Source organism: Anguilla anguilla, chromosome 1, assembly GCF_013347855.1.
Source record: "Anguilla anguilla isolate fAngAng1 chromosome 1, fAngAng1.pri, whole genome shotgun sequence".
Lineage (NCBI taxonomy): Eukaryota > Metazoa > Chordata > Actinopteri > Anguilliformes > Anguillidae > Anguilla > Anguilla anguilla.
In genome coordinates, this window is record NC_049201.1 from 14921702 (window position 1) to 14933790 (window position 12089).

Consider the following 12089-nt stretch of genomic DNA (forward strand, 5'->3'; position numbering starts at 1 on the left):
GGCGCCGCGGCCCGCAGCACATGCTCAGACGCTCCCGCGCGCGCAGCGACAGGTTATTCATCATGTCTGCCTCTGACAGCGCGACTCTTAATTACTCATGACTCTGTTACTTATTCATGTGTTTATGCTCCCATTCTGCTGATTAACACTGGCACCGCACCCTTGCGCCGGGCTCCGGCGGGAATCGGACCGCTCCGCTACCGCGGTTCGGTACCACCGCCGCCGTTCCCCCCCACCCCCACCCCCCCACCCCACCCCTTCGCAAGACTCCTCCCTCCCCGCCAATACCCCGTCCGTGTGCCCGGGCCCAATTCGGGATCAAGTGCTGCTCAGAAATGTTTGTAGAGTAAGGGTGCTTTGGCGTGTGCGGTCTTCCTCCTCGCCCAGACCGGTCCAAAATGACACGGGGTCTAACCCGGCCGAGTGTCTCCACCAGTGTGTGCCAGTCTCTCGCTGTCCTGGAGCCACAGGGCGAGGCAGACCTTCACCTGACCTCAGCACAAAGGCACGGACGCTAGAAGCCGCCGCCGTCGTCGTCGTCCCCTTCACACCCGTACTCTGAGAACAGGACAAAGGAGTCGGTTAGCAAACCTTCCTAGCGCCGTATCCAAAACACTGCCAGACCAGGAAGAGGAGGAACACACTGGTTTTACAATCCTGAATGACACTAGTAGATACACCTCTTTCAGTGCCTCTTCAGAAGGAAAACTGAAGACTGAGATACAATCACTTCCTGCTGTTATTAACTATAGAGCATTTGTTTACACGCATTTAGCATCACATGTTCACCATGTTTCCCTCTATACTATTTACAGCACAACATTCGGTCTCTGTTCATAGACGATAAGATGAGATCACTGACCAGTGCCACCCATTAGCTGCATGGCACTGAAACAGGGCTCTTCCTCCTCTTCCTCTTCTTCCTCCGCCACGTCCTCGTACACCACCGGCCCGCTCTCCACCAGCACCGACTGCGGTTGGTCAGAGGGCCCTGCTGAGGCCCCGCCCAGGGCAGCCTACCCAATAAGAGCACAGGAAAGTCAACGATATTCCCTCTGCACCTTCCCTGCGCCACGCCCAACTCCTGCTGACCTCAGAACATAAAACCACAGTCTCTAAAACTCCTTCCCACATTTTCTCCATCTATTTTCAAATAATTGTTATTATTTATTTTTATTTTGAAATAATACGTTCTGTTTCTTTCTCTGTATACATGGTTGCCCCTGTTGCTCTTGTCCAGTACCATCCCTGATTATTTACCACATGTACATCTGAATTCAAAAGAAATAATTAAGGTATACATAGAGTAAACACTAAGCTGTATACAGTGTCCAATTGTGATGGATATTTCCGGAAGGCGGGAGGGAGGTGGAGGAGGTGAGCTGTGTACAGGAGGGTCAGGGGAGCTGACAGGCTCTGCTGTTGTCTGCTGGCCTCCTCCAGTTGTCCCTCAGCGAGAGACCTCATCTAAGGTACTGCTCCCTCGCGCCCAGCTGGACCGCACCGTCCGATTGGCCGCCTCCGAGCGAGGCTCTCCGGGTCGCCAGAGGAGAAGGGGAGCTAATTAATTATCGTGTACGGAGAAATTCTCCCAAACTAATTAAAGCGTGACCTCCGTCTAATTATCGGGGCGATTTCCAGGCTGTCACAGCCGGACGGGCCGGCGCAGGGCCCAATAATGAGCGATCAGCGGGCCTGCGGACGGCCTGCGGACGGCCTCCTCAGACGGGGCCTCCTGCAGCCCTCGCGGGCAGCCCCCGACCGCTCCTTACACCCGCGCTCACCGCCGCGCTGGAGAAGACAGAGACCGCCGCCCTCCCGGCCACACGCAGCTCCTTCTGGGAGAGAGAGCGGGGACACCCGGTTCAGGTGTGTGTGTTTGTATTTGTGTTTGTGTGTGCATGTGCGTGTGTGTGAGTGCGTGCATGTGTGTGTGTGTGTTTGTTTGTGTGTGCGTGTGTGTGTGTGTGTGTGCGTGCACGTGTGCGCGTGTGTGTGTGTCAGTGTGTGTGTTTGTGTGTGTACACAAACATAATTTAAATCCAGTTTAATGGTCGGCAGGAACGGTGAAGGAAGCCAATTTCCACTTCAGCAAGGTGATTGCTACCTTTTAAACAAAACCACAGAATGTGGGAACTCCGAGGGTTCCAAGTCTAACTGCCACTTTCGTTTGAGATTTAAAAAGTGAGGTTTGTTTTTGTTTCTTTTCAAAAAAAAGGAAGAAAAAAACTGCCAAGCAACGGCGAAGCATACATTTCTTCTCTGCTCCCTCGCAGGAATAAAGGCAACATTATGTAACGAGGACTTGCTCCTCATTCAGTTCCAGCCAATCGTAAAAAAGCCTTTTTTCAGCGCCCAGGAGGTGGTGAGGGGTTGCCTAGCAACAGGCCAGTTGACCCCAGCCCCTCGTGGCAGTGTTTTCTTCCTGGTAGATGTGCTGTGAAGCCCTATTCAGCCCTATTCGGGACTACAGGAGCTCAGCGGACCACATACCCTCCGCACTGCTCTCCGAGAGACATAAACTCACTGTATCTGCACGCATGCCGCACAGACGACATCCAAATTAAACTACAAAAAAATCATGAAAGAAAAGATAAAACCCAAAATACCATGCAAGTTAAAATGTAACTAGAATGAGGCGCTGTGGGAGGAAAGCAAAGCAAAGCTCCAACACTTGAACACATCCAACATATGAAAATACACATTTTTCTTCATAGATTAAGCATAAATTAATCTTCTGACAGTCTGCAGCTGGCTCGAAACTATACAAGGCATTCACTATAAATACAGATTCAAACCCAAATGTCTTCGACATCTACAGCAGCAACAGTGGCAATGTTTGTGTGCCACGGGTCACTGCCGCTGCTATTAGACAGACTGGTGCCATGTGAATGCTTCAGATCAGAGAGACAATAGCTCCTCTGTGACAGGGCTCACCTGGTCAATCGCAAGCTTCTTACAGGGCTGACCTGATATCAACGGCCGTAACCTGAGAGAGAGGAGAGGAGAGAAGGGAGAAGAGAGGATAGAGGAGAGAGAGAGAGAGAGAGAATATATAAGACAGTCTACAGCGTGCAAATGAAGACATTTTCTCTCCTCAGTCTCCTTGAGAAATGAAAAGACTCTGCTTCACTTCAGAATGCCCTTCCGCCCCCAATATCTCATTCTTCAATATAATAAACCCAATTAATCCAACACCATAATTTCTGAGTCTAATGAAAGCCACAAGCATTGACAAAGGAACTGTTAAGATGGCTAGAAATGGTCTCTTACCTCCATAAAAGCCTCCTATTAGAGGGCCTGTCTGAATTAATCTTAAAAGATTAGAGGAGAAATGGCTGTCAAGTGCACACCCAGAGGTGTTTCTGAGCCGGACATGTCTAAGCCGGGCCCACTAAACATGGAACATACGTGCAGGCGGCCTTCCCATGGGGCCCTGGAGCTGTCTGACGCGGGCCGCAGGTATTCCGTCTGCCCGTTTTTATGGGTCCTCTTTAATGAAAGGGGGACTTTGCTCCACGCAGACCCAGGCTGACAATGGACCTTTGTGTGCACACCCCATAAAACCGCAAACCTTCTACATGACTAAATACTAGTGCGTGCGAGAGCTGAAAAGATTTTTATTTTATTTTAAATTCTTTTCTCTTTTTTTTGAAGCAAAAAAAAGAAAAAAAAAAAAGAGGCAGGGCCAAAACAACCCGGGCGCAAAAAACAAAAGGCTGTAATTCAAAGGCGAGCTCGCCAACGGTTCAAAATTAGCATCTTTCCCTCAGCCTCTCCAAGGGAGCCTCCCTGGGGACTTACTGTAAGCACTTTACACACCGATAAGAGGAACTGCTTTTAATTAATCTGCTTAGGAGGAGGAATGTGTTCGGCGCGCGCGCTTCTCCTCTCCCTTTGTAGGGACTCATTAGAAAGCCATCCAGCATTAGCCATCTGCCGGGTCCGCGCGGCGGCGGTTCTGCGGTCTCCGTCGGATCCGTCCCGTTTCGCGGTCGCCGTCGCTTTTCACCGAACGTGAAACCGAAAACGTCTTGGGGTGCCTCTCGGTAAAATCCCCGCTGACAACCGGGGTCTGTGACCACAGAGCTGTGACTAATACACCTGCTAACGGGCTAAATGGGCGATATTAATGCGCAGCCCTGAGGAACCCAGCCCGGCTCAATATTCACATTTCACAGGTCTGCAGATTTTTCATCCGCGAGGCTGGGGAAGAGGAACTGCCGGAGCATTGTTTAGTTATTCATTCATTGAGAAATGGACGAGGGAATCGATAGCAAGCCCCCTGGTCCTCGCTGAGAACGTACAGAGTTCAGGACTCAGCTATATTAAATGAGTCCAAAAATCATCCGTTACGAATGGAGCAGCCATCTGAATAAATTATAATAATTGTTCTAATGACTTCAATTCAATTCAATTCTCAAGCTCAAGGCTCAAATTCTCTAATTCGGGAACTGCAGCGCACAATCTGTCTTGCGCACGCACGCAAGTCAATAATTCTCCAGCCCTTGATTAGGCCGTGGAAGCTCCACTTCAGCACAACTCCCCACTGCCTCCTATTCATGCAGCAATGCACCCTGGGACAGAGAGGCGCTTGGCAGGGCCGCAACCAAACTGGAGCCAGAAGGATTGATTGTTGCACTTCCCGCTGCGATCCAGCTCCAGCTCCAGCAAACACAAGACACAATTGATTTTTAAACAACCGGCTTCCCTCCCCCACCCCCGCACTAGATAAGGGCGAAATGTTTCAGGCCCTTATTCGGAAAACGCGTCCAGTCTGGAAGAACAACACACGGCAGAAAGAGAGACAAAAGTACAATGTGCAGAGCACGGAACAACGTTAAACCGCATTTGTGTCCAGTTTCTTTCCCCATGCGAACATATGCTGTTCTGTTTTACTGGCTCTGGTACCACGTCTACCACGGCAGAGAGCGGGAACGGGCACATGGTGCAGAAGCCATCGTTTCATTCCGTGTCACATTCACAGGGCAAAGCTGTAGCGCTTTTGACCGCCGGCCCTCTAAGCCAATTGGGTGCGTTTTATACTCGACAGCCTGGCAGCGTGCGGCGGGGGTAACTCCCTCAGCTCTCACACGAGCTCCCATCAGCCCCTGGGCCACGCCATCACGGATCACAGCGGCGACTCGGAGTGACATGTGTTCTGCGGGGCGTTCTGATGTGAGACGCAGACCGCACGCGGGCGGGGCATGGTGGCCGTCCACTGACTGCGCGGGTCCTCCTGACCCCACGGGGGCGCCCCGGTGGCGGGCTGCGGCAGTCCCGTCCCGTCCCATCCCATGCCAGGAGGACTCTGTGGCGGACCGCGCGAGAGACTCCTTGCTGCTGCCGCCTGGGGGGCGGGAGATCATGGGAGGCGACAGCCGGGCTTCCGGAAGGTTCCGCGGTGCTGGAGCGTCCCGCCCCGCCGAGCCCAGCATCCACCCGCCAAACACGGCTTCTGCAGCCTCCGCCGCTCCTCACAGCAGGTCCGCCAGAACTGAGGGAAATCAGAGCCGCAGAGCGCTCCGCACGCGGGAAAAAGCCCCCGCCGCCGGAATCTTCCAAACCAATTACCACCTTCCCCCCTGAAAGATGCCCCGGGGCAGACTGGGCCAGCGGCTCCGCAGGCACGGCCTGGCTCTTACAGGGCCCGCTCCAAGCCTGGCCAAAGAGAACAACAGGAACGCTCAACCTGGCAGCGAAGCACACTTCCTCCTGCCCTCATTTTTACAAACCAGGGCAAATTTTTTAAAAAAGGGTGGGGAGGGAATTGGTAAAGCTTCATACCTAAGATTTAATGGCTACGGCAGGGAAGACAAAGTGGCTGGAATCAGTTTAACGGTATGATTTAAAACTCGCTTTAATAAAATAACAGCGGCATTTAATATATTAGACTAACCATCTGTTCATGCTTCTGTTTCAGCATCTATAAGCCCTGCAAATGTGATTGGATTTATTTAGAGTAGTTCATTCGTTTTTGGACACCGCATAACCAAAGTGCTGCCTGTACCTCTTCTGCTAGTGTTCACTACACTAAGAAACTCAAACGTTCCTCAAGAAGGTCACTCCTGCTCTCTCATTGGCTCAGCTTTAAAAGGATCTTTGCTCACCACTGGCCAAGATGAGCATACAATCTGGGAACTGAGACCCACAGTACGTCCATCCAGGACAAACCAATAGATTTCCAGAGCGGGCTGCCTCAAATATTTGGTTGGATATGTGACATTTGAGAATCATTGCAACACATGATTCTAGCCCAGGTTCAGCCTTTTACTAAATTTTCACATTCCTCTTTCCACAGCCTGGCACACGCATGCAAAAATTTTTTGCCACAGCCATGCTAAATTTGTTGCCACCGCTTTAAAACCTTGACTCTCTCACTGAAGCGCTACGGCCCACAATCTCATCCTCTACCAGCACTGATAACCGCAGGCAGCCAGCAGCAGGCTGCTGTGGTGGTCATCAAACATTTAAATTCCGCCCGGGTATTTGCCAAGTAGCTCCTCTCGAGATTAACTGCAAACTTCCAAAGGAAGACAACCCTCCAGTTACACTCCATATCACGAGTGCTTATTCAAAGCTACTGAGAGCTTAACAAAAGCAGACGGTGGCTCTAAGTCCTATGGTGAGTACTTTAACTAGACCTGACGTTTCTTTTTTGTTGTCGTACCGTGATCCTTAATGACTTATTTTTCTTTTCACGGCGCAACCTGTATCTGGCACTGCAGAAGCGTTTTTTGATAAATTGTCAGGACATTTGTTTAGCCTGCTTAAAAATAGCCTATAAGTTTTAGAGGTGAGTACCAACCCACGGGAGAAATATCAAGATGCAGTTTAAATTCAGGTTTTAATGCACATTTATACTGATCTATTCATAGCTATACATCACCCATCACTGAGAAGACCTTAGCTTTCAGGGGCTAAGAGACAGGCCGTATGTATAAACCATAAACATAATACAAATTCACAGAAAACAGAAAGAGCATTATTTGGTTCGGTTATCGCTACTGAAAAACAGACAAACTAAAGGATACAAATAAGACCCCAACCATTAGTAAATATATCAGTGAATCATAAGGAGAGCACCAAGAGCACTCCTTGAAAAAAAAACATATCACATATTCACTGGAAACTCCACCTCTGCCAGATACTAATGATGTAGCCTAGCTTATGGTAAACAATCCTATGTAGCTGTGCTTCATGCATGAGTGTGTGTGTGCACGTGCATCCGTGAGAGAGAGAGAATACACGCACCCATGCATGCATGTCAGAGATGACTGAACTCAGGTCCGTTGAGGAGGTACACCGGCAGGCCGTGCCGGAGGTGAGGTGGGCAGAGGGGAGGTTCAGAGCCCTGCCTGCCCAGCCTCGCCTGCGCCTCTCCTGCAGCCAGATGGTCGATGGGAGCACTAATGGAACAACTTCACGGTGAAATAAATCTGACGCCTTCGATCAATCACTTCCGTCAATAATCCCAGTCACCCCCGGCAACCCCGTAACCTCGCTCACCCCCTCTCCTGTACTTCCCGACCGGGGCCTCATAAATCCTGGGTTGGGTGGGGGGGGGGGTGGGGGGTGGTAGCGGGACTACAGGGCGCTTACTCATCCCATGTGTCACAGGTTTATGACAGGCAGGAAAATTACAGTGGAGGAAAATTCGCTCTTTTTTTTTTACGAAGGCTTTTTAGAAGACGTGTAGGTGCCGTATCTGAATCCTGAGGGACAGGGACCAATCCTCCCTGCATCCGATGTGTCATCTCAGCCAGTCGCTATCAGTCCTTTGTCTAATTGTGCTTCCATTATTTTAATAATTACAGCCATGTCCCTCCGGAACAAAAGATCTGATCCCGTCAGTTTACTGAGGGAGCACGCTATTATTAAAGTGGCCAATTTGATGCTTAACACAACGGGCTAGGATCAGAGGGAATGAGGAAACATTTACAAGTTCCTCTCACACTGAGGGCATTGAAAGCCAATTTCATTAGCGATATATTTAAGGTGAGACTGCATAATTTGCAGTTTTATAAAATGGTAAAGAATAGAGAATATTCACAGAGAGTCTAGATGGGCCATTCCACATGTCATTACATCAATAATACATGTCAACTCGATCCGGCGCAAAAAGAAAAGCGATATTTAAAGACAGGGTAAAGATGATATCAAGAGAATACAAGATATGAAGAGGATGCAAAGAATGATGCACTTTACACAAAGAGCATCTTCTCTCTCTGTCCCGCACGGTGACATCACCAATCCCATCAGCACCCTGCGCCTTCTGCGGCTCTGACTTCATCGCCGGCGACAGACAGACCTGTCTGGACAGATCAGCGGCGCGGCCCTCACCTCACCCCCCCCCGCCCCCCGCCCCCTCACCTCGAACCCCTCCCCCACCCCCACACCCACCCCCCCGCCCCCTCGCGCTCCGTCCCCACCCCCACCCCGCGGTGCAGGAAACGGGCCGCAGCCCGCCCTGCCACAGGGAGGACATCACCTCAGCGAATGGAAGGGCCGGGCGAGGCCGCCACACTTCCACACGACGGTGTCGCTGCAGCTGGCCAGCAATTTACAAGCGGCCATTTTCTAGCACCGAGGCTATAGCTCCCCGAATTAGACAATGAACCCACCTCCCCCCCCCCACCCTCACCCCCACAGAATCCAAAACCTGAGGAGATGAGCGGAGCAGTAAGCCTGCGGTTGTTAATAGGATACCTCGCAGTGCGAGTGCTCACACAGGTGAGAGAAATCAGCATCAGGATTACAGTTGACGAGAAGGACAAGCTGATTCTCCTCCAACGGGCGCCATCCGCTCGACGTTTGAAAAATCAGGAAACGGACGAGGCAGGTGTCTGGCCAACCGCGTATTCTCTTTATTTAAGAGAGGAAGGAGGCTGCGTCCCTCTGCGGTTCTGGCCTACATGCGGAAAGTACGGGCTAACAAACGCCCCTTTCACACGGTTTCGACGCGCAGGCCCGACACCTCTGTGGACGCAGCTCCAGAAAGGGTCCAGACTCGATTAATCGCAGTCCTGGCAGCTCCTGTGACCTTTCTGTGTCCCCCACTGTGGACAAAGATTAACTGGAGCTGGAGCCGGAGAGCCATCTTTCAAAACGGAGAAGGAAAAGGGGAAAAAAAAACAAGCTCTCCTCGGAGGACCATCCATTTCAGGCTCAGCGCTAAGTGTGATTGCATAGTGTCTAGTGCACGCGCTCATCCTTTTTTTTTTGCACGTTGCATTGGCAGATTTCATTCATATGCGATTTTACCTCCGCTGCCCCCGGTCTTATCGCAGTCTCACCAGCCCACAGAAGGGGGGGGCTAACGGGGGGGGAGGCAGGAGCCTGAGCGATGAGCTCTCGCCCTCCAGCGGGTCATGAGGGGGGCAGGGATTGTTCACGTCGCCTGCGAAAAAAAATCCCGCTATTGTCTCTCCGAGCGCTCAATCCGAGCGCTGTTATCCCGGGCCGGTGTGGCGGAGAGGCCAGCAAGCCTCTCTCAACCAAACCCCCCCCCCCCCCCCCCCTCCACCCCACCCCCCCGGCCCCCACGTTAATGTTATTCTGCCGCTCTCCAGTCGACGGGGCTGTTGATGTTCAAACTGGCGGAGAGGCCGTTGGTGGTTTCGGCCCACGTGTCTGGGGCTTTCCGTTAGCGCCGCTAATCAGAGGCGCCTCAGAGAGGACAGAGGGGCTTTTCAGCCCCGCTCACAGGGGGGCCGCTCCCCGCCCGGGCCCCGGTCTCCTCCAGCAGCTCTGGCAAAGCCGGGAGAGCGCTTGGAACCGCCCTCCCTTTTCAAATGTCTCTCTTTAATGTGCGAAAAGCGCCTCCCTGCACCGGCCCGGGACTAAATGAGAGTTTTGATGCTCCCCGGCGAAGAATTAATCGCCAGACGGCCGAGACAATCGCTCTCTCTTATGCCGCAGCGGTTGGAGGACGCGAACGCGTTCTCTTCACGCCCGTAACCCCGACTCGTTTAACGGTTCGATGAGAGGAGAAAAGTTCCTGCTGCTCACCCACGAGTCCCGGGCATCGCCGGCTCCGCACCGTCCGGCGGTAAAGTCTCCTCTGAGGGCTTTACCCGCGGCTCAGTGCGGACCCCGCGGCCGGAGAGCCTCGCAGACGACCCCGGCGCGGTCACATGGGCTCGGAGTCCCCCGCTAGCGCGCGGCGGCGGCGGCGGCCGTCTCCTCGGGCTCCGAACATATTGTTCCCGTCAGCGGGAAGCGGCTCCTGAGCGCTCAGACTGAGGGGGCTCAGCCAGACGAGGGGCCTGAGTCACAGGCCCAAACAAAGGGACAGAGCAGCGGGACGCCCCCCCCTCTCCCGTCCCCCTCCCCCAATCTCTGTTCCCGCAGGTCAGACGGGAGGCGCACGGATGATCACTGACAGCTTCCAGCAGACCGCCGGTCTCCCGGTCCAGCAGCACGTTCTTAACTGGCCCACGTCCAATGGGACCGCAGCGGGAAAAGGCCAAACGGGGACAATCTGGAGTTCACTCGCACGTCTGGAAAAAATGACTCGCTGCAAAAATCCCCACGAAGAGATGAAAAGTTCTATTCTGGGTGTGTGGGACATGCTGAAAAGCTGTGGCACAGGTGGGACTAAGACTTACAGACAGGAATCAAACTTGACAAACTGACAAGGGAAAAAACTTGAGTGAGACATTTTATTCTGCCAGGAGAAGCTCGCCAGCAATAAAAAAAAGTAAAAAAAAAAAAAAAGATTTAAGAAGATATTGGGAGGCAAGCTTCAGTCACAACTCACACAGAAAGGAATATCTGGCAGGGTCCTGCATTTCCTGATTGAGTAGCTGACATCACCAGGAATGAGTGGACACTGGTAGTGAGGTAATGGTTCATGGTGCATTACACAGCCTTTAATCTCCAACCCATTAGTACTGACCAGCCAGGGGAAGAGACCACAGCCGCATGCAGACTCTTACTTGGGCCTTGTAATTCAACAGCCACACTTCTCATGGACCACAGGGAATTCGATAGTGCATCTCCCCATCAGCAAAGCATGTTGAACGGTTCACAGGTATAATTTGTTAAGTGCAAAGAGCTGGGAGAGCAAGAAAATGCTAACGGCAAGTAGCAAAAATGCAAAGGGTCCTGAGAGCAAAACAGTCAGGCGCACTGACAGGCTAATGAACCGCAGGCCTCAGCCACCTGGCAGGACGGCGGTGCTCCCGGAACGTCGCCGACGCCGGCCAGGGTCGCATTCCCCGGCCAAGGGTCCCGGTCTCCACGGCGACACGCGGCGCTCCCCACCTTGAGCGGTGAGGAAAGTCCTTGCGCTGCGAGGGGAACCGCCTGACCTTAATGTTTCTGTCCGCTGCAATTAAATCCTGCCCCCGAACGCTAGGTCCGCCACCGCCGCCGCTACTGCTGCTGCTGCTGCTGCTGCTGGAAGCACTTAGCGGTTGCTGGAGCAGCAGTAAAAAAGATCAGAGGAGCCCGTGTGGAAACTAGAAAATTTCATAAGGAAATTACAGATCCTTAACACGGCAGGGAAATGAAAAATAATTTCTTAAACAGAGTCTGTAAAAGCAATCTGGGCACCTGTTTATCTGGCAGCTACTTTAAGCCACGTGCTGTGAAGGCATCTCAGAACTGCAAGGCTTATGAGGACTGGCAGAAATATGCCTGCGCATACTGAAGAGAAATAACCCATTTTCCCGTAGTCACTCACTGCAAACAATATCATGATATACCCGCAGAACTGTTTGGAGGACAACGTTAAAACGTTTAAATCTGTTCCCAGCTCATGCACAAAAGCCATTCTTGCGATGAAACAATAATTGTGGCATATTAAATGAGATCTTAAGTCTGCAGATTAAGCTACTGCCAGAGTCAGAACTGTAAAGCTGCTGGGGGATTAACCACTCCTGCTGGTATTAAGTTAAAAGGTGGATGAGGTATGAGGAGGCACTCGGGTCAGGGAGAGGCAGGCAGGTGAGTCGTGGCTAGCTGCTTAGCATGCCGCTCGTGCTGCATGCAGAAAAAGCATCTCCACTGCAGGGGAACAATTTTTGCTTAGTCAGCATAAGTAAAGGTTAAAGACCAGCAACATTCAGCAGGATCCAAAATAA

At 52.0% G+C, this 12089-nt stretch overlaps 1 protein-coding gene across 3 annotated transcripts in view; it reads right to left on the bottom strand.

Moving 5' to 3' along the window:
- Positions 1-266: 266 nt before the first annotated feature.
- LOC118209322 (transcription factor IIIB 90 kDa subunit-like) overlaps positions 267-12089 on the bottom strand; it is a 59158-nt gene continuing 47335 nt past the window's right edge. For all 3 annotated transcript variants that reach the window (XM_035384553.1, XM_035384562.1, XM_035384569.1), the window contains 3 exons: positions 2938-2989; positions 863-1016; positions 267-558 (listed from right to left, as the gene is read on the bottom strand). In XM_035384553.1, coding sequence (XP_035240444.1) covers positions 515-558; positions 863-1016; positions 2938-2989 — 250 coding nt within the window. In that variant the 3' untranslated portion in view covers positions 267-514. The remainder of the gene's footprint in view (positions 559-862; positions 1017-2937; positions 2990-12089) is intronic.